The sequence below is a fragment of the Melanotaenia boesemani genome, chromosome 4, assembly GCF_017639745.1.
Source record: "Melanotaenia boesemani isolate fMelBoe1 chromosome 4, fMelBoe1.pri, whole genome shotgun sequence".
In the NCBI taxonomy this organism is placed as follows: domain Eukaryota; kingdom Metazoa; phylum Chordata; class Actinopteri; order Atheriniformes; family Melanotaeniidae; genus Melanotaenia; species Melanotaenia boesemani.
The window spans coordinates 30,877,886-30,905,611 of NC_055685.1; the positions used below are offsets into that span (position 1 = coordinate 30,877,886).

The following is a 27,726-nucleotide window of genomic DNA, read 5'->3' on the forward strand; positions in this document are numbered from 1 at the left end:
CACAAATGAACCTAAATAAATTATGTCATACGTTTTTGTTTAAAACAACCAATCAAATCTATGAAATTGGTGTGTTTTAATATTTTACGGTCAGGATTACTTTAGAGTAGAAGTTCTGCTGAGTCGACAAACAGCAATAAAATGCTGAGTCAGGAAAGCTGACCTCATGTTTATAAATAAGTGATGTTACAGCACCTATGTCCTTGAACGGTTGCAGAGCACTCTAGGATGGATGTTTGTGGCAAGGCATTATGTAAGTCAGCTATTAGGAAGTAGTTCCTCCACTCTGTGTTTGTGTAGCAAACAAGTACACAAAATACACATCATCTACTTAAGTAATAATGAAAAGATTAAATCTAGATTATTAATTAAGGGATACCAAGAAAATTAAACCAGGATTAATATTTTAAAAAAATCAAAACAAAACAGCAAAATATTACAAACTATCTTTATTTTCTAGATTTTCATGGAATTTGCTTTGATGTACAATCTGAAGAAAAAATTCTGGAAACAAAGAAACAAAACACTGTCCAAAGAAACATCTTGATAAGAATAAAAACAAACATCATTACAGTTTAGAAAATTAAATGTTGCTTCGTTTTTTTTTGTTTTTTCGTCAATGCATTTGCATTCTGGACACCACAGCAATGGATAATAAACTTCTAAAGAATTTAAATGTTCTCACCAGTTTTAGTAAGAAGTAAAGTCTGAGTGACAGACTTCTGTATAAAAATGAACAAAACAAGTCATTTTGGAAAAAAGATAAGAAAAGGAAATGAAAAGGTCTATTTACACTTCTGTAAACCAAGACCATTTAAAAACCCTAGCTTAGAAAAATAAGAACCTCATGGTGCTGATCACAATTAACATTTTAGTTCTAGTACTTAACATGCTATTCACATTTCCCTTCACTTTTAAGATTTCTTTATTTTGTACAGGTTTGCAGTTTTTTCTTAGTGTAAACTACACTGACAAATGTAAAAAAAAAAAAAAAAAAACTTTTAAAATGCTGAAAATCACATAGAAGTAATACAGATGCTAAAATAAACGCGGCAGAGCGGATATTATTTGTACATGCAAGTTTTGCAGGCAGTTAGCTATAACTAACTAGCGATGCAGCTGCCTCGTGTAGCATATCCAGTTCTTCTAGGTCAAACAAAAACAAAAATTAGAAAAGAATACAAATGTTAAAATACAGAAAAGAAAAACAGTTAATATACTTTTTAAATATCAAAGATCTTTCTGAAGACTCATCACAGAAATCTGCAGATAAATAGAAACTTCTCTGCAGTCCACTTCAAGCCAAACCAAAAATTATGCAAAAAGTAGACGGCATGTTCCTTCTATTGTTGGGACCCAAATCGTTAACACTGATGCCAATTCTACCTTTTTTTTGCATAAACTGAAAATATGTAGTTCCTGCACAAATAAAAATGCACTAATCAGAATTGTTTAGAATCAAAGTTTAAGTATCTAATTTTTTTCTCTTTTATTAATAAAAATCAAAAGTCCAGTGTGTATGATTTAGTGACACCTAGTGGCAAAACCGAAGAATGCATTGAGCCAAATACTTCAAGCAAAAAGGAGAAACTGCAAAGGCTGCAAAGCTGGTTAAAGTCCTTCTGTAGTCAGTGTTTAGTCGGTCAGTTTTAGGCTGAGGAGTGTGGGAAGGATCACCGCCGCTTGTAGATACAAATCCACCTTTCTGTGGCAACAAAAAACACAAATCGTCTTCAAAATTCAACACTATTGAAAGAGGCTGTATTTGTGCCAGTTCGGCATACCTAAATGTTACACACTGGAACAACTTTTTTTTTTTTTTTTTTTTTTTTAATTTTTAAAAAATGTTGTCAGTTTTAAACTTCTTTTGTTAGAAAGATCAAAGTAAATGCAAAAAGCCAGACTCTTCAGTATAATGAAGTGATCAGCTCACAGTGTTCAGAGGCAAACGGAGGAATAAATGAACACTGTCAGCATGTTTGCTATCATGGATGCAGCTGGTATCTCTGCTTCAGTTACTTTTCAAAACATCCTAAAACTAAGAAGATAAACAGGAAACTAAAGGTAGCTCTGAAACCAGTTGTCACAAGAAGCTTAATGTCTTTGCATTTTCGTGCTCTTACAGAATACCTGTCAAAAATTAATTTACACATCTTTAAGAAGCTCAGCTGAGGAAACCCCTCCATCGCCAACACTCTTTTAAAAAAAGACCAAAACTGAGCTGAAAAAATTTGTGGCCTCAAACTGTCAACGTGTGCAAAGCAAGAACAACTTTCAATATACTCATTTACACTCCAACTACTGTATGTTAAGGTTGCCATGGCGACTAAAAGATAAAATACAGCTACAGTACTTTGTTCTTGTTGTTGCTTGGTAAGAAAAAATTTGCTCAACTGCCTCACTTATTTAAAATGACACAAACTCCCAACCAAATTATCCCCCAACATGTTGATAAGGTTGATGCCAACTTGTGCTTCAGTCCTTTTTGCTAGTTAATTAAATCCAACAGATCCTTACCATCAGTTAGGTGCTACAGTCTGAGCCGACTACTCACTCCGACATACGTGTTACAACATTATCATGAGCAGAAAAACAGCAGAACAGATAAAAAACTAAAAGTTGCTCCCACATAGCATAAAAAACCTCTTTGCTTCAACATGTGAAACATGTTTTGCTCTGACACAGAAGTTTGTTTTCATTTGATGTGTTAGCTTGTTAAAGTTAAAGTGACAGTATAATGACCACATCTGATAGATCAAATTATAAACACGAGTACAACCATTTCAGTGCACAAGCAGGTCTGAAAAGTTTAGAAAAGATGATGAAATTTAGTGTTTGATGATTGCAGATGTGAGCTCTTTGTTTTGAGGACCGAGCATGCATGTGGTCTTCTGACAGTCGTATGATCTCCTCTGCTACTGGTCCGTTATACTTCCTCAGAAACCTCCAGTGTGTGTGTGTGTTTGTGTGTTGTGTGTGTGTGTGTTTGTGTGCATACAGTATTTGACATGTACAGTAAATATATATTTACATATATATTTACACACAAACACACTGGAGATCTTTTAACTTCCTGCCTCGCTTTTAGAGCGATCGCTATACTGGGAAACATAAGGCGACAGGAACAGGAGCACGGTTCATCTCTGCAGGTCCAGATTATTACTCTTCCTCCTCTTCTTCCTCCTCCTCATCATCATCCTCATCGTGGCAGTGAGTAATCTCCTGGGGAGTCTGAGGGAACAAGTTGGGAGGTTTGATCTCGCTGAAGGAGCGGGTAAGCTGGTTGCGTTTGCACTCCAGGTCCTTACAGTCGCTGCAGTGGGTGCGGTTGCGCGTGGCCAGTGGCGACTCTGTATCCATGTCCACATGGGTGTGTTCGACCGTCGACTCGTGGGGCATCTGGTGAAGACGAAAAAATGACATTTGATGAAAGGAAAAAAAAAAAAAAATGGAAAAACGTGGAACCTGATGCTATCAGCACTCTGTTATTTATTAAATGAGTGTAGATACTTTAGAGAAAAACACTGTACATGTGCAAAACCATTTATATTCAAATAAAGATACAAAAAAAATAGTACTCTAGACTCTAAACTACAACCATTTAGTCTCATGTCATGTTTCTGGAGATTCAAATGGGGCCAAATGGGCAAGAACTGGTGTAACACAAGCTTTTTCTCTGCTGGGTTAAAGCTGCATCGCCACCTCCATGTGTGTACTGTCACTCTCACTTTACTCCTTTGAGCTACAGCTGGATTTTTTTTTTAAACCAAAGTTTATTTAGACTCTCTTCACACTACAACACCAAATATATGACATGGAATGAGCAGTTGATGTCAATATGGAGAATAAAGACTTTTTCTCAATGTAAAACCTTCATGTGGTTAATAATGAGGTATAGATATATAAAAAAAAGAGAGAAACATGGTGTATTTCACCTACCTCTCTGTTTGAGACCAAGACAACTTGTCTTCAGAACATTAACTAAATCTTTACACTGGCTTCCAGTCAGTCTCAGAATAGATTTTAAAACCCTTCTGATCGTTTATAAATCACAGAACGGTTCAAGCCCAGAATACATCTAGCAGAGCTCTTGATCCAAAAAACTAGTCCAGACCAGAGTCCAGACCAAACACGGAGAAGCAGCATTTAGCTGTTATGCTGCAAACAAGTGGAACAAACTGCCAGTGGAGATTAAACTTTCACCAAATGTAGATTCTTTTAAATCCAGGTTTAAAATATTTCTTTTCTCATGCGCCTTTGCGTGAATTCTGCACGGTAACTTTTTAATTTATCTTGCTTTTAATCATTTAAATGTAATTTATGGTTTTATTGTGATTCTTGCCATGTGTTGCTGCCTTTTACTATTTCTTAATATCTGTAATGGTTTTATGTAAAGCACTTGGAATTGTCCTGTACATGAAATGTGCTATACAAATAAGCTGCCTGGCCTCATCAGGTTAACTCAACATGCTGACTGAGGTTAATTTCATATTTAATTATTACTGATAAATATTTGGGTAATGAATGGAAAGAAATTTTAAATCCAACCAGACTAGTTAAATTTCCTTTGAATGCCAATAAACTTAAACAGCAACCAAGAACGGCTACTTGAGTATACCTTGAAGCAAATCAATCTCCTTAGACCCTTGAGTGTAAATACCCAGCAGCACACCTGAAATGGACATGCTTACAGTCTGGTATGAAAATGTTTACATACAGATCTAGACTGGATTCAGTTCTGCTGAGGTAAGACCTTTTTCAGTGGCAGGTGAGCACTGTCACTACTACCACAAGGGGTGGCAAAGCGTCCTCATGTTCTCATCACATCCTGTGGTCAAATAGTATTTCTGGCTCCAATATGGTGCAGTCCACAAATGAGTTGCACACATCTTTAATAGGGAGTGTATAACACTAATTTAAATGAAAAACCCTGTTTTAGGACAACAAAAAAAGATATGAATTATGACTCTAAAGAGACGAGACTTTGGTTTCTATATCAGTGAAATCTTGGAACTGAACCTAAACTTTACAGTTTTGTGATCGAATAAGAATTCCCTTATTGTGCACTTTGATACTCACCAGTACATGTGCAGCTCTGAAGAGGTAGCTGAAGGGGTAATACAACAGGTTAATGAAGGAGGCGGCATACAGGTCAGCGTATCGCATCACTTGGGAGGCAAACAGAGTCTGTCTGGACCCACTGCGGAAAAGGCTTCCCATCATGCCGTAGCACATGTCCATGTCATGGGTCACTTTCTAAAGGGAAAGATGGAAAAGACAAGAAAGAAACATTAGAGTTTATTATCTTTTCCAAGAGAGTTGTGTTTGTTTATTGATCCACCTGAATCAGTAGCTATTTTAGCAGCCAGAAAGAGAACAGGTGGTGAACACGGTCCATCTAAAAGCTGAATGCACTCTTTAAAGATGTGAATTACAGTTCATGGTTAGACTGTAGTGAACTGGAAAATTATTAAACATGTTGTATAATAATGACCTGTTTGACAGCTGGTGTTAAAAAAAACATGCGTACAGGCCTTCTGTTGCCATAGGAACGTACCTTGACTCTTCTCTGAATAGTGCTAATGTCTGGCCGCTCATTACTGCTGCTGTCCAGATGTCTGAAGGGAAACAACCAGAGTGAAGATGAGAACGGGAGTGGGGGGTAGGATATAGATTTCAGTTTGCTGAAAGGTAGTGTGTCAGAGATGGCGCAACAGCGAGTCATACCAGGCTATAAATACTGTCAGTGAAGCTGGTTATCAGTCAGCCCACATGAACCGACCCTCCAGACTTTACCCTATTGACCCCGTTGTTCTCTCTCACATAAATGCACACATGCCTTCAAACAGACGCTGTGGCTGCAGAGAGCAAAGTGCAGCAGGATGGTGGTGCAGGAGACAGTGTGGAGAATAAAATGGGACACAGTGAAGCGGACTAGGGGGGGCTCAAGGGTGCAGTTCTTACTTGTAAAGTTCTGCCAGGAAAACATCCAGACTTTGCAGTTCCTCGAATAACGCTGGAAAACACACATAAAGAGAGAGTCAAACTGTATTATTTGAATGATGTATTTTATTCTGCCTGTAAGCTTTGCTAGCTTAGCAGACTCTAAGATATGCGTTTGCAGCCATGATGTATTGTCCAAAATCTAGGTGATGGACTGAAGATGCATTCACTGAACTTTACATTTTATAGGAATGTTTGTTTTGTTGTTCAAATAATTAACTCAGTGTGGGGTTGACAGCTTTTTTGTCAGTGTGCAATAGTTTGTAGAAGAAACCATATTTAATTTCAGATACATAGTCGTGTTTCTTCATTTTCACTATTCCAGTATTATTTGTTTCAAATAGCAGCTAATCTGAAATAAATAAAACTTGAAGACCTATAAGGAGTGTTCATGTGCTTCTACAGTTATAGTGGTGTGACATTAATTAACACATACTAATCGTGATTATTTCTCTGACAATAACCCAAGAAAATCTAAATCGTGACATCAGCAGTATAGACGTTAACAGGGAAATTATTATGTTTTTGTTTACAGACCAACACAACAACATGGCTACTTTGCTGGAGACAACTCTTAACATGTGCTTTACCTAAATATGCTAAACAGGCTTTGATTAATTGTTGTTAAGAAATACTTTTCTCCAACTATGCGTTCCACATACAACCGATTTGTTATTTTCATATTTGGTCATAAACAGAGAGATCTCTGTATTCACTTCAATCAATAAATTAATCCAAATAAATAATCTCACTAAACTGCAGCAAGCTAAATTCAGAGTATCATTCAAGCTATTTAATAACTGAAATCAATGAGTTTGACTCCAATAATGTCGACTAAAGTAGAATAAGCCTTGCAATAATTTGTTGATGCATCACGCACAGTCCAGTCTCATTAAAACAATCATGTGATGTAATGTGAGGTCCAACAAGTCCTGACTCTTGACTTGAACTTTTTTGTCCCATGAATGTGTCAAAATGTTTTGCAGAAATAACACGGTTATTCTTAAATACTTAAAACCTGATTTGGTTTTGGTACACCTTAGCAGCTGCAAAGTGGATTGTTTTCTAAAGCCTGTGTGGCAACAAAAAAAAATAAATAAAAATAATCCAACCAAAGCAATGGTACATGCAGCAAATAGAGAAAAAAAGAGGATGAAGAGATTGTAAAACTATTTTTTCTTTGTTAGTCTCTGCACGTTTATCACCACACTTACAGCTCTTGTCGGTCCAAACATGCAGCTCCTGGGCCAGCTCCGGTATAACCAGGAACGTTCTCCAGCCTTGACGCTTCTTGGACTTGAGAATGTCCCCAAAGATATGGTCCCCAATGTACACTATGTCCTTTCCTTTGGCTCCAAGCAAGTCACACACAATGTCTGAGGAGCCTTAGGGGTGATTAGATTATATTTTAATTATACATTTTACATTTTCTTTCAGCTCGAACAAGTAAGGCGAACTAGAAACTAAGTCGAAGAATGAATGACTTCTATGAATCGAGACTTACCTCCTGAGTACACTATGCCATGTTGCAGAGGTCCTGTGTAGGTTCCTATCTTTAGTCGTCCTGTTGTCTGAAATAAAAAAAAAAAACAGCTCATTATTAAACCACGGTGAAATCATGAAACAGAGTCGGACTCATTAACATAAGTAAGGCCTGTATTCCTAATGATGACTTAAACACCTATGACACATAACGAGTAAAAATATAAATCATAATTCTTTATGAGTCCCTAACATGCAACTTAATTCCCCACGTACACACACGAGGCAAGTGTTCTTACTTCCCTGAAATATGCAAACTCCTTTCTCTTATATGTAAGTAAAAACATGCTGCTCTCGCTAATTCTGTCTGAACTGAAAACACAACACAGAGCATAATCCACATGTTCCCCTCCGTCTACCAGTGTTCACATGCAGTGCAGGTTTTAGCCCTTCATCTTCTAGCTGCATCCACTGTCTTTATTTTATTTACAAGAAAAAAGTAACAAAACAATAAAAAACACTGATGATGCAAGACAGGACACCAAAAAGTGATCAAGTGGCACAACAAGGGAGACATGAGGAAAAAAACAACAGCAGTCAAAGATAATATGTAAAGTGTTGGTGTGAGTGTGAGGGTGTAAAACGTAGGTGCGATCATTAATATAATAATACTAATAATATACTAATAAACCCATTAACCTCATGATAAAATCAAAGTCATATATCAAATAACACTGGTAATAAATTACTAATAATAGTATTATTATTATTATTATTATTATTATTATTATTATTATCAATAATAATCATCATCATCATCATCACCACCAATCCCACAGTCACATCTGCATTAAGCAAAATAAACTCTAAAGTTAAACAATAAAATTGAATTATATGGTTTATTCCATCCAAAATTAGCAGAGCTGAGAACGGGAAATGAGCCAGTGCTCGACGAGAAAGGGTCCCCCAAGCTAGGATCGATCAGACCTGCCGTGTTATTTTGTCAAATCAATTCCTTCCTTATTAATTTATTTCTTTTATTGTGTTTTAGTTGTTCTGACAGACAACAATAGCAATGAGTCGCCATCAGGCTAGGAAGAGGAGAGACATTTCTCATAGCAGGAACTCCTACAAAAAAACAAACAAAACAAAACAAAAAAAAAATACTGACATAGCCCCAACTCCTCCGAAAGCTGACCTATAGGGAAGCCCCTCTGTGTCTGCTCACCGTGTCTACTTGTCTGAGCACAGTTCCCTCCCCGAAGAACAGCGGTTTCCTGGCATCTACCAGGATCAGATCAAAGTAGGACTGCCAGGGCCGGTGGGGGGTACCAGGCTGTGGAGGTTGCAAATACACAAAAACACAAGTAGACAGTTAATACTTTATGACCTTATGATATGTATTCTACCTTTTACTGGCAAATCAGATTTTACCTTTGGACCATGGGGGAAGTCAAACAGGTAAGTCATGATTTTCTGTGAGAAAAACAACAGATTCACAGTCAAGTCAAAAGCAAATCTAAATTACCAAAAGTTTTATTGATGAATCCACCAACATAGGATTGTAATTTGTCTGCATTTTCCCATAAACAGAGAACTACTCAAATATACTTACATCAGTGTATTTGTAGTCACTATTAGTAGCCAAGAAAACTTTGGCCACCTCATTCATTCGGCTAAGAAGAAGAGGCAGCTTTCCCTGATGGGAACAGAGAAGCAGAAAAGAAAGGCAAGCTCTAAACATCCTTTCAAACCAGCCTTAAGAGTCTGAGAAGCTGCGTGTTGTCTCTTTCAGAAGCCTGGTGAATGCAAAGTACTTACATCTTTCACTACGTACTTCTCCAAGTTCTCCACAGTCTTCTCCTTCAACGTTCCCTGAAATGTGAAGCACAGCAGATGAGATAATCAAAGCAGGCTAGTACAGTATACTGATGAAAAACACCTAACAAAAGACAGCGCTTTTACTAATACGGTAATATTGATTTGTCTGATGATAAACTAAAAATGCAGATTCTGTTAAATTTGGGGGTTACCCCTTGATTCTAGCCATTGATAGATGTTAATCATAAACATCAGCCAATGACTTCCTGAGAGATGTACCTGTATAATACCGCTACTACTGCTCTGGTTCACGTTTTTTAGCTTCTACTTTTGCACAGTTCCTCATCAGATATTACTTTAATAATTTTTACTTGCACCAAGATATATATATTTTTAATGTTGTAGGAAACTCTTGATCCAAACACATTAAAAATATTACTTAGCTAATGTGTAGTCTTATTTAATTTAGGTTAATGTAAAATGTCATTATAATGCATTTATGCAAATAATGTGTAGCAAATATGTTTTGATCAAACTACATGATGCTGATTTGACCTCAAAGTGAGGTGGATGTTTCAGTTTACCCTGAAGTGGACCCAGTCGACGGCATCTCGGACATCCTGGAACATGCTCTTATAGGACATGAAGAGGTCGCCATCTTTGAAGCCAGTTTCACAGCTGAGGGAGGGGAGCAAAGACACACACGAACACAGCCGTCGGACAGGCCGTATCTTTACAAAGGGTTTTCAGAAACATGACATTTGTTTTTTTGTTTGCTTTTAAATGGGATAGCCTTCCCTTGTTGGAGGGTCCCCAGCCAAACAGGAAAGCATTCTCCCCCTAAAAGACCAACAACCAGGTTTCAGAGGACAAAGGACATGCAGCCATTCTAGATTACATTCTCAAAAAAAAAAAAAAAAAAAAAAAAATTACAGGTCATTAAACCTCTCTTTTAGAAGATTAAAATGTTAAATCAGGATTTCAATCTCCATGAATAGTGAGTACAAATACTTCCCTATATCAGTCTGATGAGACTCCATGCTTTTCAACTTCTTATAAACAGATTAATAAATACTGTAATTGTAGTAGAAAAGAAGGGCTTGTTGACTGAAGTCCCATTTCTTCACCGTTTTAAAAGAATTAGCTGAGATTAGCAGCTGAGTCATCTGGACATGCGTTAGGGCTCGCTCTGGCCCCGTGTGGCTTGCAACTGTCTTTGTGTCATCATGCAGCGCTCAGAAACTTGTTGTTGTGCGACTGAAATTGTAACAATAACTTTCTTACCTTGTATATCTGTCACAGTTGGAGAAGAAATCCACAAGGCAAGCAAAGAGGTAGGTTTCTGCAGAAAACCAGGAGACATGATGTCAGCCGCTCGGCTCAATCAAATGGTTAATATTCTAGTATTTCCTGATGTAAATTTTCTAGGTCAGTTTCACCGTCTCCTCTTTTGTGTTCACAGACCTTACCTGGCAGGTTGAAGAGTGTGTTAAGGATATAAAAACGCTCTGTGTCATCCCTCTGAATAAACTTGTTTGGGTACCGTTCACGGATGTCAGGGCTGGAAAAAGGGAGGGAGCTTCTAGTTTCTTTGACTTACTTTCACAGAGATTTGGGCACTTCAAAATGTGAATGATTACAAAAAGCTTACCCACGAAGAAAGTTGAACCCATGGACACAAACCAGGATATTACCGTAAGCATCAACCTTCAGAAGGTTTCCATACATGGTATCAAACACAAGGCCCCTGAAAGTAAGAGGAAAGACATGATTGTATAAGCCTCCAACATAGAGGTGAGTGCACATTCTTTATTTATCACATATTGATAACATCTGACACCGTTATCAGCTGCACAGTGATTACAGTTAATCCTTCTAATTACCAAGTAAAACTACAATAATGAGCTTTTTCTTTACCAGGTTCCTCTGCTCTGCTTAACATTAACAAAGTAGGTTGTAAAATTTAAGGATGCAAAATGTTGCAATATTAGGCAAAAGAAGCAGAAGCATTGATCCTATAGCCAGGGGTACCATGTGATGTGTGAGCAGTGTAAGAGTGGTCTGACCTGGTGGGAAATGATGGATCGTAGACAAAGCTGAGCAGTTCCTGTGGATAACCAATGGAAACCAGCCGTTCTACCGTCAGCTCAAATCCTAACGACTCATATTCAGGTGATTTATACACTAAAAGTAAAAAACATTTAACATTAGTTTTAATGAATTTTCCCAGCTTCACAATCTTCCTCCAGAAATCAAATGAAGCAGAAAAAGTGTTGCCCACAATTAAAACTCTGCATGTTACAGTCCACCCTACCGTTTGGTAGAGCAAATTTTTCAGTGACTATATTGAATTTCATCAAAAATGTGGGGAAGTAAATCTGCATGAGCCATCTCTACTTGGGGTAGAACCATTTTTTTGAAATTCAGAAAATGTACCCAAATATTTGTACATATGCATTCTTGGAGCATGTCCTATAGCTGATTACACTGCAAACACTGAAGGTCACACTGAGTTTGTTGAGGTCACTCACATTGTACAACATGTACATGTGACTTTTCCAAGGATACATAATCCACTTGATACTGAGTTTTGTCTCAACACTTCAATAACAACATATTCTCCCCTCCTCTCCTGTCCGCTGTCATCCAGTGTCTTCTACACTGGATGTTGATGTATGGCATGCAAATCCACAAAGAAAGGGGATCAGGTGTGAAGATAAAAAATCACTCAACTTTCATCATGAGCTCTAATGAGCCCTGCAGAAACTTGACAGATCCCCCCCCCCATGCTCTGGAAATATAAACACAGGCTGATGCTAGGCTAAGAAAAGGCTGCCAGAGGATTAAAGCGCTATCTGAGACTGGGAAAAGAATATGTCAGAAGTTATAAATACAAAACAAAGAATGCGCTTGTGTTGTTGCCTACTTTCTATCCTCCCAGTAGGATTTAGAGAGGACCCCAGAGAAGGGGGAAGATGGCTTATGATTCTTAAGGGGGCAGTTAGCTGTGAGAACAGCACTGCAGGACAAACGGAAAAACATCTGTGTACTACTCTACAAAATGTGTGTGGGTGCACTTGAGTTTAATCCCGTTACAAATAGAGGCACATCGTGAGAATGAGAAGAGTTAGAGGAAAATCTTGGGCTCAGTAAAACTTTGTTCCTTTGTGGACACTCTGACTGTAAGCAAAAGCCTGGTTCTGCATTATAATCACGTAGCCTCTTGCAGTTCACCCCCCACTGTGTTCGTCCAGTAAGCTCGAGCTTTGGGCTTTCTGCCCAGAGCAGCAGTGTACATCCACTTTGCTGGCTTGTCATAATCTTCTTGAGCATCTGAGGTGCTACAAAGAAACCTATTTTGAGAGCTGTTTCCCCTCTGTCACCTTCACTATCATCACTCTTTCTGTCTTTGGTTCACTGTGGACTCTTTTTACATGCACTGGACATTAATGCAGTGGTCGCTCTCACAGGAGACAAAAAACACATCTCACAGCTGCACTGGTTCTGAATATATTTTAAGATTCTTTTACTGGTTTTTAAGATTCTTAATGGTCTTAGTCCTGAGTATTTATCTGAACTGCTTTTACATTATGAGCCTGTTAAAACTCTTAGGTTTCCTCATGTATTTTAATAATTTCTAAAGTTAGAACTAAAATCAATGGGAGGAGAACTTTCTTTTCCTTTGGTCCTTGTTTCTGGAAAATCCTTCCTTAGGACCTGAGGACAGCAGGAAATATTGATTTTAAACCAAACTAAAACTTCTCTTTTAAACTTGGTTTTTATTTGAAGGTTTTCCATAATTTAGCTTTTTAAGATATTTTTTATTAAATATTTTACTATATCTTTAGTTCTAATTTATGCTTTGTGGTTTTTTTTTGTCTGCTATATTATATTTATTTGTATTTTAATATTTAGTCTGTTTTCATGCATTTATTTCCTATCTATTTTCACCCAATCTCTTGTTTCTGCTCACTGGTAGTGTTCCACAGTTCAGTTTATACTGTGGGCTTAAACTGGATGATTTCTGTGTGTGTGAGATGGACACAAATAGACTTTGTGGCTTTTTTCTTTTTCTGTTATTTCTTTAAAGCACTTAAAAGTTACAAAATTGTGCAAAAAAGCTTTATAAATATAGTCTGATAGATTGGATGACAGAACAGTACAGATTATTTGACATGCAAATCAAGCTGGTCAGGTAGAATACAGCGGGCTGTTTTGGTAATCGGATAAGACTTGTTAAGCCTGTGCCAATGTCACACCACCAACAAAATTATTACATAAAATCTGTTTGGTGCATTTTTACACACAAAAAAAACAACAAAAAAACAGAAACTATACAATAAAAAAAAAAAAAAAAAAAAAAAAACATTTAAATGCTGAAAATTTAAATATATTTTCAAACCATAACTACTTTAGACTGTCATATACATATAAAAAAAATAAAAGGTAAAGTTTTATCGTTATCAAGGTTGTGATTTAATAAGAGTACTGCACAAAACTCAACCTCTTTATCTCATTTATTGATCTGTAATTTTTCTTTACTTTACTGCAACTTGGAAAACAAGCCTCCCTGCTCCTTAACCCCCCGCCTCCCCCTCCACAGTCACACGACACCCATGGCCTGTTGTGGATCCTTTTCAAAGGTAACTTAAGATGTCACCATTTTAGATATTTGAAAACTGGAGCCATGGATTGTGGAGTGATTTATGAAGCTGTTTTTCATTAAATCCACACTTGAGACTTTGTTTACAGGAAGACTTTGGTACAGCCGTTGTACCATAAAGAAGATTTAAGTAAATGAGGCATGCAGGAAAATTATGTCAGCAGATCGAAAACTAGTGTTTGCAGCATTTATGTGTGTACAGGAAAAAGAATTATTATTACTCATTGTGTCCTTCACATTCTTGTATTTCTGCTGTATTGGGTCGTTTCTCCCCTGCTGTAAGCCCCTTCTCATATTTCTCATGCTGTCATTATGCACACATACACACATATCTACTTAGAGGTAGGGCGAGACATGACTTTAGCTTAAAAAATATGTTATGTTTTATCTCTGATGGGATTTTTGCCAGATTATTACACTCCCTCTGCTCCAATCACAGAGCAGTGATGTTGTTTGAGTTTATAGGCCAGGTCACATCATGTAAAGCACACCCCTCACATATAAACAATCTGCACCCTTCTTCTAATAGACTATTAATCCATGTGCCTCATTCAGGGAAAGTTTATAATCACATAGCAATCTGTACCTGAGGCCATCTACAATCTGAGACCAACCTTACGTGTCTATAATTCATCTGTCGCCAGTGCTGTGCAAATGTAGGCCTTTGTCACAGATTTATGAAACTATGAGGCATATTGTGGAAAAATGAGAAAACTTCAGCATCGCCTCAGGGGGCGACATTCCAGCCCCAAGTCTGTTAGACAACTAGGACAAAACTGTTATTATCTCCCAGTGCAATCAAGGCCTAAATGTGTTAAAGCAACGTTTTCTACAGGCTAGTATGTGCCCCCATTTAGGAGCAGCAGAACAGATGAAGCAATGTTGTCCTACATAATATTGATTTAGTTTACAAATTCTCACAAAGCCTTACAAAATGTAAATATTTGTTAACTGCTCACTAGGCATTCATAGTTGACTAATCTTTTGAGTTTTGCGTAACCTGTGTTGAACAAAACTAAACAATATGAGCTAAAAACATAAAGTGTATAACTCCTTTTACATGGAGTATAAAAAAAATTTGTGATGGTAAAAAGTAAATCTGGAAAAAACACAAATAGCTCAGCAGGAACATCCATCATTACACTGATAGAAATGGAAATACCTTTAACCCCTCGACACCTACTGTCACAGCATTGCAACAAACTGCTTATTTTTATTTCATTCGTATGAATCTAATTTATTCTATTTATATTTATTAACTAGCATTTTTGCATTTATTTTTATAATGTTTAATTATTTGTGTATTTATTTATTATTATATTTATTTCACTTGTTGATTTTTTTTGCTTACTACCATTTATGCATATATTTTCATACTGATTTATTTGTCATTTATTTGTAAATAATTTATTGGTATTAATTTATCAAATGTGCAACTGTATTTTATCTTTTCTTTTGATTTTCTTTTTCCTTATTTTTTACAGTATATATTTAGTTTTTACACAATTGTGAATAAATTCAGGCATTAAGATGTTAATGATTTTAAACTCTGAAAATTGTATTTTTGTCTGTGATCCTCTCCGATTAAAAGTTGAACTAGAAGCACTCAGATTGTGTAGACCTTCGCCAAGCCATTGTCATTTTGTTTTTTTTGTCAATGATTGTGGCCATTTTTTTTGAGTTAGAAGCTCTAATGGCAGTTTATTTCTATCTCCCCATAGTAAAGAATTAAAAGAATTAATTGTATCCAGGTGGTGATCTGGATCGCCTCTCAAATCACTTGTTCCTTTTTCCATTTCTGAGATTTCCTGAAAGTTTAATCAAAACCCATCCCTTACTTTTTGAGTGATGTTGCTACAAACTTCTGCGTCTGCAGTGATGCGGACTCTGCATCAGTCTGTCGTGGTTAATAAAGAGCTGAGCCAAAAGGCAAAGCTCTCGATATACCAGAGAGAAATCTACGTTACTACCCTCACCTATGGTCACGAGCTGTGGGCAGTGACCAAAAGAACAAGATCACGAATACAAGCGGCTGAAATGAGTTTTCTCCGCAGGGTGGCCGGGCTCTCTCTTAGAGATAGGGTGAGAAGCTCTGTAATCCGGGAGAGGCTCAGAGTGGAGTCACTGCTCCTCTACATCGAGAGGAGCCAGAAGAGGTGGCTGGTCAGGATGCCTCCTGGACGCCTCCCTGGTCAGATGTTCCGGGCATGGAAACCCCAGAGAAGACCCAGAACACTCTGGAACGACTACATCTCTCGGCTGGCCGGGGGATGCCTTGGGACCCCCCCAGACGAGCTGGTGAATGTGGCCGGGGAGAGGGAAGTCTGGGTTTCCCTGGTTAGGCAGCTGCCCTCGCGACCCGACCCCGCATAAGCAATATAAAATGAATGAATGAATGAATGAATGAACAAATGAACGGATGGATGCTACAAACCAATGCCACTGAATACATGACGTCCGCCTTGGCGGAGATAATTTACAAGATAAGATAAGCTAGCAGCAACTCATGTACAGAATCAATCCGAGTTCACTAACATTTGAAGCAAAGCTTGTGCTGCCAGCACAGACATGTCTGATCACACCACACCCAGCAAATCCTTACAGGGAAGTAACACCAGTTATTCATTTTTAAAAGTCTAAAAAATATTTTTTGGCATTTCTTTCATGAATTTCAGCTTTGTTTGGTCCTTATTTAGTTTTATGATTGTGCAACATAATAGAAAATGTCACTGTTTTACTACAACTTCTAAATATATAGCTAAGATATAAATTATATTTGTATGTAACTTTTGTATTAATCGATTCAGAAATCAATCTTTTGTTGAAAATCCAGAGCACAGCGGAGCTACAAATGTTCTGTGTGATAGTACACACAGTTTGATCCATAATGTCCACTCATTTAATCTCCAAATACACGTTGCAATCTCTGTATTGTTGGAATAAGAATTAAAATCAAACAGATTTGTGGATTTCCTGCATCTCTCCAATTAGCCTGAAAAAAAAAAATCACTCCTGCCGTTGCATGGCTCCCTCTTGATCTCATCTTTTTATGGTGAACATTGTACAGCAATAATCTATTTTTCACTTCGAGGAAAGGATGCATGAGAAAACAGCATAAACATCCTCCAGGTTTTTTATAAACAGTTGTGCAAGCACAAGATTCAAATGAAAAGTATTACCAACCAATGTATTTGTTTTAAAGTTTTACAAACCAAAGTTATAATTATCATTCATGTGAAAATCTCATTTACATTCATGTTAGTTCTACGCTGTTGTATAACGGAGCACAACAGAGGCAAAACATGTGAAGGGAAGATGATTGTACTTGAGTCAATGACAGAAATTTTTACTGTAAATGCAATAAAAACAAAACGAGTGGTGGTAAGTAATAAAGGCAATGAAGACAGACAGACAGACATTGATGACACACATCTGAGTCTGGCCATTTTATGGTTGATTGAAGGGCTGCACAGCTAAGCCCAGCCAAAAATAACAGAGGCACCAACATGTCAAATATCTCCCAGTATTATGATGTTCCAGTGTGTGTTATGTCTATTATGTTCGTTCAAAGAACACTGCTTTGGATTAATGGTCAGTTTGCTAATCTGCTAATGGTTTCAAGCTAATTAAACTATGTTATTAGTATCATCAACTTTGTTTTCAACGGATTAACAGTAATGTTTTCTTTTCAGTTTAGGTTGTGTATCATTTTGCTATTAAGTAAATCCCAGTGTTTCCCCTACCATTATATCATAGGGGTGCCCAGCTCCCCCAACGGCAACGCCCACCCTTCCCAAGAAGACCAAGTTAATTTTATCCTCTCTTTCTATATCACGCACAGTTATTACCCCCCTAGAAAAATGTGACGAGGCACCTCTCTGTGGCTAAAGCATGAAAACTGTTCCAAGATACATGATAGCCACACTTCTAGCAAACATTAACACTTGGTTATGAGCTCCCATAAAGTGAATCATGTCAACAGCTGAGCGTCTGCAGAATCTCTTTCACTCTGGATGCAAATGGGGGTACAGAGCCACACAGGAATTACAAATCAATCCTGTTCTCAGGGGAGCCACTACTGCTGAACTCAACAAACAAATGTGACCTGATTTTCAAAGTCAGAGAAGTTTTATTTTTAGACGTGTAGAGTCCAAAAACTGGAGCTGAGTCACAGAACAAAGTAGCTTAAAATATAAGGATACATCTGGCCCAGTTACTGGCCAGTAAGAAAAGAACATATTCACACAAATGAATTTGAGAGCCAGGGAGCTATGCTTGCTCTTGTGTTATCTACATCTGATGGTGTAGCTCAGTGTGTCACGACCACTCATCTACATAGTGGCCAACAGCCAGTAGTTCAGAGGCTGATGGTCAGGTAAGAAGATATGGGAAAGAAAAGAAGACACGCTGTGCTTTAACATCCACACCAACATTCATTCAACATGTAGTTGTACTCAGCGACATCAGTCACTTTACCCCAATAGTTAAAACCCTTCTCAAGTCTATAAATGCTCCATTTTATTATTCAAAATATAATTATAAGATTGTTAGTCTTAAAAAGTGAAACACACTCATTTAAACAAGTCTGTATGGCAGCACAGAAAAACACTCCAAAACCCTGAAAGAACGATGATGGTGTGCATTGCTGGAAATAATTCTTTTAATCATAACAAATGCACATGTTACACTTCTAATCTGAAATTTGGTTGACCCAGCAAGTAATGAATGTCTATTAAAAGCTGTAATGATCAATGCAGCTCACAGCACTGCCGGTAAAAATAAACAAAAACATCAGAAATCATGAAGTGTAAAAGTTAACAATTAACTATAAAAATATACTAAAAATAAAATTGCAATTTTGACACGAAACAGTCTTTAATGAGTAAATATCTATAAGAAATTCTTTTTTAGAAATTTTACCAATTTTCCAAACTCTGTCTTTTCTAGTAGTGACAAATAAAAATGATTTCAAGTTACCTGCTAAAGTGTAATCCATATCAAAGCCAAAGCATTTAATCTTCTCCATTGCCAAGCTTCTGTTGACAAAGACTCTGAAAAAACAAGATAAGGAAAATATTTTAGCTGCAACGTGATCATCAGCCACAGTTTCAGCAGTCTCAGGAACATTACATGCATTCATATGCATGTGCATAGATATTAACATAGATATACCGAACTAGATCTGATTTTTAAACAAACTATACTGACCCAACATCCCTACAGTCTAAACTGTGGCTGATCATCCACTCAGACACAACTGCACAACAACGCTGCTTCAAATCAAAATCATATAAATTACACACACAACACAATGCACAAGTTATGTTACTAATGATATAGGAATACCATAGTGCCATCACAGGGCTTATCCAGCAAATCCTTTCTGACCACAATGTTTGCAACCCATAGAACTGAGTACAGTAGGAGAGTACATGTACGAGCTAATGGTTAAGCTGAAGCCAATGAAAAATGACCTCTTTATTAGGACAATATGAACCAAATTTTAGATCTCGATATTTTTTACCTGAATCAAGATATACGACACACATCTCAATATATTTTTTGTCAAGTAATCAAAGAGACAATTCTAATTTACAGCCTTCAGTGCTAAATAGACTTTTATTAAGGATCTGCAGCCCCTGTGCATTAAAACAGTTGACTAAAATTAAAGGAGCTTTATATTAAATTAAATGCTCCTAAAACAAAATTAATGAAAAAATACTTTTCATTGACCGTAACAAAAATACAGCTGTGCAAAAACGCAAAAGAAAACAAGCTTTTAACTCAAAACAAGCTATCTTGATATAAACTATATTCCCTCATTCTATATTGCGTCTGATAGTCACGATATATTAGAAAATCTCGATATATTGCCCAACCCTAATGTATTTTCATTGTGTTATCATTATTATATTAAATTCCAGTTAACTTTTCTAAAACTATTTTAATCACAGGTGCACATTTGCATCCGCATGTTATGCTCAGAATGTTGTGCCATGATTACTTTTATTTAAACAGCCACCATGTCAGAGCTGCAGAATCAGAGCCAGTGACTCATAAAAAGTGATCGTATTGACAAGGAAGATTGGCTCCATGGTGTAGACTCATCTGGGCACCCTGATGCTGAACAAAATGTTGCACAAGAAGCTAAATATATTAGAAAACACTTAATAGACTACTTGTGTTATTGTCAATAATACACTACTCACAAAAAGATAGGGATATTTGACTTTTTGTATGTCAGAATGAACCTAAAAATGTTTTTTTACAGGTGAACTTTTAAATCCACATGTACAACTTTTCAGTGTTTAAGTCCTTATTTCATAACATGCTGTTCTTTAACAAGGTGATTAACCACAAAAAATGTTCTGGTTCAATGATCTAAAAGCTCGTCTTCATCATCCTGTTCATATTTAGACATCATCAACCTAGAATGACACCTAAAACATGACTAGTTAATGACACATTGACATTCACTGTTGTCACCTTTAATCTCAGTAAATTATTTAAGATGAAGGAATTTTCATCACATGGTTCTAAAGAAATATCCTACATTCGTGATATAATACAGCAGCATAAACTTTTTTTTTTTTACATTTTCTGTAACTTTCACCCAAAAGCTGAATTTCCTTAACTTGTATACACACATCACAGCAACTTAATTTCTCATTAGGATTAATAAACTATCACAACAGCCAACATGTACATAGCTTAAGTGACACAGAACACATGCTGGCACAAAGCTACACACCTTACCTTCAACAAATGCAACTGAGCCGAGTCTGTATTTGAGTTCCTCATAACCTATAACCTTAATCTCAGAACCATAAGCTAATATTTAACCATACTGTAAATAAAGATATACATCAATGAAAGAGAAACATGAAAAAATACAGTACAGTAAAGACAAAGTTTCAAACTCTAACTCAAAACAGATTCAACACAGAAAAAAACATCTTGTCTTTAATCTGTGATGACTCCCTCCTCATCTTGTCCAATCTCTAAATAAGTTGTGAAATACCTGGCAGCGGATCCATAGTGAACAAGTTCCCATTTAGAGCTTAGTCCAGGACACAATTGGCAATTCATTCTGAGTGAAATTAAACCTCAACTTGACTCTGCGTTGGTCTGATCTGCTCCAGCAACACAGGGCAGCTCTGGCCCACAAACAATGCCCCCCTCCCTCTCTCTTTGCTTTCTTGTCATTCAGAAATTTTCTGACTTGTTGCAAAAATGATTGTGGCCATTCCGCGTCATTCTCTGTTGTTGTGTGCTGTCAGTCTGGGTTGTTGTTGTGCAGCGTGATGTTTGTGGGCCCTCAAAGACATCTAGAACAATCACAAGTCAGGTAGAATCAAGCAAGCTGGAGTCTACAGCGACAGCTGCTCACATTACTCAGATCAGGCTCAGTATAAACACCAGTCGTTGGGCTGCCACTAACATTTGCTTTCTTCGTTATTTGGATTCCAAATAGTTTCTATCACAGTTTTCCACAGAATATTCTTCAAATGCCTTCACAAAACAAATCATGAACTCAGAGGAGCAGAGATGTTTGACAATCACAAAATACAAGAGAATTACAGTAAAATGAGGTGGGTTGTGGAACAACTGCAGAAAGGAAATGAAAAAATGTTTAAACAGCTGTTCGAAATAATGAAATTAAGAGATTATGTGGAAGATATCCTTTATATTGCTATTTTCTATTGTATAACTAAAAAAAAGTGTTTATTTTATTTTCCCACTTTTTAAGAAGTTATAAAACCGGGTGTCAAACACATTTTAGTTCAGGGGCCACATAAAGCACAATTTGATCTCAAGTGGGTCAGACCAGTAAAATGATAGCATAATAGCCTTTAAATAGCAATAAAATCCTATTTTTTCAATTTTGTTTTACTGCAAAGAAGTGCAAGTAGACTGTCAAGATGTTTACATTCAGTTAATATTCTTTTACAAAACATTTTGAGCAAATATGAGAAATTTCTTGAAGAATATAAGTGTAATTTCAACTATAGTTTTCCTCTGTTTATCATTTTCATCTGCATTACAAATCACAGCAGATCTACAAAGACACAAAACATTTATTCACAGGTATCTGGAACTGAAAAATACAATACTTCACATCATGATTAGAGTCATTTGTCAAAACCTAGAAGTGATCTTGAGTGTACATACCTCTACCTTTGTGTAGTACATGTAGTAATCCTGACCACCTGAACTGAGTCTATAAAGTGAGAAAGATATAGGCTAAAAATATGAGATGTTATCCTCTTCCTTGTAAATATCTTATTTTCAAAACATTTAAAAAATAATAATCATACAACTTCCAGTGGATAAATTACAAATTTCAGCAACTTTTATTAAAAATGTGGAGTTAATGTCTTCTATGTCACATAGTTAATCTATAATCTCTGGTTCATATTCAGTATTTTTTCTCATTTACAGTATAACTTAAAAACTTTAAAAACTCCGGTGCCTAAATAGTTAAATCTAAATCGTTCCTATTTTTGTTGAGCTGTTGACATTTCAAACATAACCTTCTGCTGGAAGCCTGTGGGAGGTTAAGAACAGCCATGAACGATAACTTGTGCCTCTCCTAAACTAGCCCATATTAACAATGGGTGGGGGCGGCATGGTTACTGCAGTCAGCCTCAACTTTGGTCCTGCTGACATCAGTGCTACTTCAAATAACTCACATGGGCCCCACCACACCTACAAGGGTATCCTTTAATAACTTTTACTTCATCTAAATGCAGCATAGAACAATCTGGCAGATTTTTTCCATTACCCTGTAATCTCATGAAGACAGTGATTGGACTCTGTGAGATAGAGGGTTTATCTGTGCTGGGCAGTCATCAGCCCCCTGCAATGTGACATACAGGGTGCAGTGTTTCATCTGAGCTTGTGCTTTAAAGGGAGCGATCTTTGTTCAGCTGTGTGATAAACTTCACAAATGATTCAACTAATCAGGAACTTAGTCCTTTAATTTTGCATTGCATGAGGGGCAGTTTGCATGTTTGCAAGGGGAATGGAGGCAAGGGGAGGAGGGGGCCATGTGCTGTGTGACTTTTGTCCTGACAGCACACCACAAACAGACCTAAGAGATTAGTGATGGTTTCATAAAACCTCAAGAGTACAACATATGATAGAACAGTATGGACAAACAGTAGCCCCCATTGTGGACATGCTTTTGAGTTTAACACGTAACAGCAGCACAAAATGAACTTTTTCTTACATCAGTCAGTTTTACTACAGGGTGTTTCCCATCATACAGAAACAAGGGTGTCTATCGGCAACAGCAGTCATTAAAACGCCCAAAAATGTCTAAACCGTACACAGTGTAGATTATATGTAATGACAAGCAACCACAGGCTTAATGTGCTGCCGACATTTTGCCATCAGGCAAAAAAAATTGCACAGGAGCCAGAAAACTCCACCTAGGACATAACTGACTAAATGTGCAATCAAGGGTGCTAACCCTTGATTGAAATGAAAAAGAATTTCTTTACAATTACAAACTGTAAACCATCTTGTTTTCAACATAATCATTTAATGATAACACTTGTTAGATTTCTTCAGGGGTGAAAGCATCACCACAGATGCCATTGTGTTAAAGTAAGTAAGGATGGAGCATAAGAAAAATTTGCTGCTATAAACAAAAAACTCAAGATGACCATGAATCAACATATGGACATAAGCTGTGCAAAGATTCATGGTGCTGAAGTGAAACAGAGCTAAGTTACAGAGGTTCTGGTATAGAGATAGTTGGCCGTTTTGGCATATAAAAAGTTGATAAAAACATGATAAACAATGGGGGCGTTTTAACTTACGCCAGTTTTTATGTTGTTTTCCAGGATTTTAATTCCCGAGCTAATATACAAGTATACATATTTACTAGAATTTTCCTAAATACAGAAAATTAAAGAATGGCATGTTTGTATTTACCAAAATATTATACAGCAGGAGTGAAGTCAACCCGTATGGAATTAAGCGAGGCCCAGCTTGTGACTCTACTTTTTATTCCTCAATCCCCTCAGAGTTAACATTGTCATTGATTTTTTTTTGTCACTTTTTCCATAATAATTTTATGTTTTTTTAAATATCTGCAGAATTTTAAACATAAAGTCCTATTGTGTATCCTCTAGCTGCTTTAGCGATCGTGTACAAATGTGCTGCATACCTGTGGTAAGGTTCCCTCCTGTACTTTTTCATCATCAGGCCATCCATGTTGGCAGGCAGGTCTGCATAGTTCTGCAGTCTATCACTCCATGAAGTGGTCATCTTTAAAACTGTTCAGTGACTGAAAAAAGGAGAAGCAACACAGATTCATTTAATTGAACTGTGTTTCAGTGCTCTTCAAATAATTACCTAAATTAACACATAAATTAGTGAAACAAACAAACAAATAAATAAATAAAATCAGTTTAAAGCTGCTATAGTGGTGTGGAATACAACATGGATTCATAACTGCCATTCTTCATTTTAGATTAGAGAAACAAAATAAATGATGATCAAAGTTCTAATATGGAGAAACTGTGGATGATAGATAACTTTAAAGAGGTTACACAACAGATCCTCTTGATCTAATCACCATCTGATAATAAACTAATCTCTAGTTGAACGTATCAGGTGAGTGGAAAATTTAAATTGGAGCAAGTTTAACACACAAAGGTCTTATTAAATTATGGTTACAGAAGTAATAAATAATAGGATATTGATCAGATCACATTACAAAGAAACTGATAAAAAAAGAGACAAACGATAAACCTGTGGAAAGTTGTGTGTAAACATATAGTTTTTTTAGTTTTAATAACCAGTGTGAGAGTGTGATTTTTCCTCCCTATTGACACTAAGATTAAACCCTGACTGCGGAACCTGCAGGAAGAGGGGCACAGATCAGCTTTCTTGCTCTTAGTGACAGCGCAGATGCAAATGAGAGCTGTCAACTGTTACAAACGCTGCCTCTTGACAAGGAAAACACCAATGTGCAGCTTTACATAAGAACAAAGCTAAGTTGTCGCCTGTTTGTTTAGTTGTCCTATATGTGCATGAACATATAAATAAATAAATAAATAACTCCGTCTTTTTACTGTTTGTTTCCTTTTGCTAATCCCGTCGTGGCACCGTGGGCCAGCGAGGTTTGAAGGAGCTTCTGGCACAAAAGCAAAAATCAAATCAGAATCCTCACTTGTTTTCTTTCCTTGGGTCCAGTCTGCAGTACAACAATACACGTAATGTTTTTTCGTTATCAGGATATTATTTGGGACAACATGATCAAATCCAGTATGAAAACATTAGCATAAGCTACGACTGAAGTCCCAAGCCGAGCCAGCAGCAGAGAACACCTTGTTCACACGGTTTTCAAACAACGTTTCCTTGTTTGCCGAACTGCGAAGCTAGCTAACAGTCCGCTTCAACAGCCTCAACGCTGCTCTTTTCTTATGGTATTAGTGAGAAGGGTAGCTAGAAGAGAAGTGTCCGGGCAAAGCTTACACATTAGCTGTCTCTAATGAGGAGAAAAAGATACAGAAGTCACAAACTGTCGATGCAGACTTCCACTGCCGTCAGCTGTGACTGACATTACTGTACTCACCTCTGAGTTCTTGAATAAAACAAATGCGCCGACGGTTAGTCTGAGCATGCGCTGTGAGCTGTGTGAAAGTGGGAGAAAGAGGGTTTTTTTTTTTTTTTTTTGTCTTCTTTTTATTTTAAGCTAGAGGTAAAGCGCTGGTGAGTACTTTGCAAAGCCAGGCAGCAGATGAGTGTCCGTGCTCTGTACGCTCTCTACAGTCTATGCTGCCGGCTGTTGTTGTGAGACGTTCCGAGGGCGGTGTTTATCTCTGTGTAAAACAAAGAGGCGGGACTAGATGTCGTCGTGGCAGTCACACGTGACCCTTTCTAACAACCCGTTGCAATATTTAAGCAATCCATCCCATAAATCATAACACTTTAGATATGCATCATTGCACTGAGCCTGGTTATAGTCATATTCACCGTTATTAGAATGACAATGAAATATAAATTATGTTATATTCGTGAAGGTAAACAGTGAATGTTAAAATCTATTTCCTTGTATAAATGTCAAATAACTCACCTCTCTCTTTTTAAACAAAGTAAATTCCGATTTCTGATTTATAAGAAATCCATTTTGTAATACTTTTAATACGTATGCCTAAGTTCATTTGCAATGTAACAGGTGATTATTACATTTGCATATATTACATGTATTATTATTATTATTATTATTATTATTATTATTATTATTATTATTATTATTATACTACAACTACTACTACTACTACTACTACTAATAATAATAATAATATAATTGTTGTTATAATAATAATAATAATAATATTGTTATTGTTATTATTATTATTATTACTCAGCTGCATTATAGCATCATGACTTATTTTTTAAGATGGAATTAAATTCAATGCATTTTAATTCAGCTTTATTTGTATAGCGCAAATTCACAACAATGTAATCTCAGGGCACTTTACCGATAAATAAATTTGAACCCATTCATAATAAATAATAGACCAGTTAAGGAAAACCAACAGACTGCATCAAATCTTGACTTCGATTTAATCCCCCATCCTGAGCATGCACGGGGCAGTAGGCAGCAGTGGAACAGCAAAACTTCCTTTTAACAGCAAGGAAAAACCTCAGCAAACCCAGCCCAGGGAAGGCAGCCATCTGCCTCAACCAGTCGGGGTGGAGAGGACAGAAAGACAGACCAACAGGTACTTTTAACCAGGGAGAAATGCTAAAAGACAAGAAATACAAGTTATGAGGTAATGATGCCAATACTGTTGTAATACATGGAAAATAAAGAGCAGAAAGGTGAAAAGGGGAGGAAGCACAGTGATTCATGGAACGTCCCTCAGCAGTCCAAACCAATGTCAACATAACTAAGGGATGGTTAGACCACCCCTAACTGTAAAATTTATCAAAAAGGAAGGTTTTAAACCTAATTTTAAAGATAAAGATGTGGTCTGCCTCCTAAACCCAAACTAGGAAGCTGCTTCCATAAGAGAGGGGCCTGATAGCCAAATGCTCTGCCTCCCATTGTACTAGGAACCACAAGTAAACCTGCAGTCTGAGAGTGAAGGGCTGTGTTGGGAATATATGAAGCTATGAGATCTTTGATATACAATAGAGCCTGGTCTTGGAGAGCTTTATATGTGAGGAGAAGAACTTTAAATTCTAACCTAGATTTAACAGGGAGCCAATGAAGATAAGCTAAAGCTGGAGAAATATAATCTCTCCTGCTAGTTCTCATCAGAACCCTTACTGCAGCACTTGGGATCAGCTGCAGACTTTTCAGGGCATATTTGAGACAGAACAATAATAAGTAATAGCAGCAGTCCAATCTTGAAGTAGCAATCAGAATCAGAATGCCAATTAATGTCATTATTCTGTATACAACAAGATTGGGAAACATCTCCTTTTTCAAGGCAGTCAAATAATTTAAAAAAGAAAGGAAAGGACAGAAAAAAGTGCAAAAAAGATGCTTGATATACAGAAAGATTATAAAATATTAAAAGTACAAAAAAGGGTAAAATTGTATGTAAACAAAAGCTAGTTTCTAATTTTAGCAACAGTACACAAGTGGAAGAATGTGGTTCTAGAAACCTGTTTTTTATTTGAGCCAAAGGACAAATCCTGGTAAAAAAAAATAACTCCAAGGGTTCTCATTGCAGTACTGGAAGCCAAATTAATGTCATCCAGATTAATTACATAGCTAGAAAGTTTAT

General features: G+C 36.9%; 1 protein-coding gene across 1 annotated transcript; it reads right to left on the bottom strand.

Annotated features, from left to right (window-relative positions):
* Window positions 1-434: 434 nt before the first annotated feature.
* On the bottom strand, window positions 435-25,780 carry nt5c2b (5'-nucleotidase, cytosolic IIb). The gene is made up of 18 exons (XM_041984158.1): window positions 25,560-25,780; window positions 24,147-24,266; window positions 18,947-19,020; window positions 11,373-11,490; window positions 10,958-11,053; window positions 10,776-10,867; window positions 10,591-10,648; window positions 9,891-9,984; window positions 9,307-9,360; window positions 9,101-9,184; window positions 8,920-8,961; window positions 8,714-8,821; window positions 7,508-7,574; window positions 7,218-7,388; window positions 5,965-6,016; window positions 5,558-5,618; window positions 5,080-5,256; window positions 435-3,399 (listed from the first exon to the last, which is right to left on the bottom strand). Exons 2-18 carry the CDS (start codon window positions 24,245-24,247, stop codon window positions 3,160-3,162), a joined length of 1,689 nt encoding a protein of 562 aa, XP_041840092.1. The 5' UTR covers window positions 24,248-24,266; window positions 25,560-25,780; the 3' UTR covers window positions 435-3,159.
* Between the last annotated feature and the right edge of the window lie 1,946 nt (window positions 25,781-27,726).

Bases quoted from the DNA above. Each gene is read 5' to 3' on its own strand.
- nt5c2b (XM_041984158.1), bottom strand. From the start codon at position 24,247: ATGACCACTTCATGGAGTGATAGACTGCAGAACTATGCAGACCTGCCT. The intron at 10,868-10,957 runs GTAAGCTTTTTG...CCCTTTTTCCAG, and splicing joins GGGTTCAACTTTCTTCGTGG to CCCTGACATCCGTGAACGGT. The intron at 8,822-8,919 runs GTAAAATCTGAT...CAACCTCCACAG, and splicing joins ACTTCCCCCATGGTCCAAAG to CCTGGTACCCCCCACCGGCC.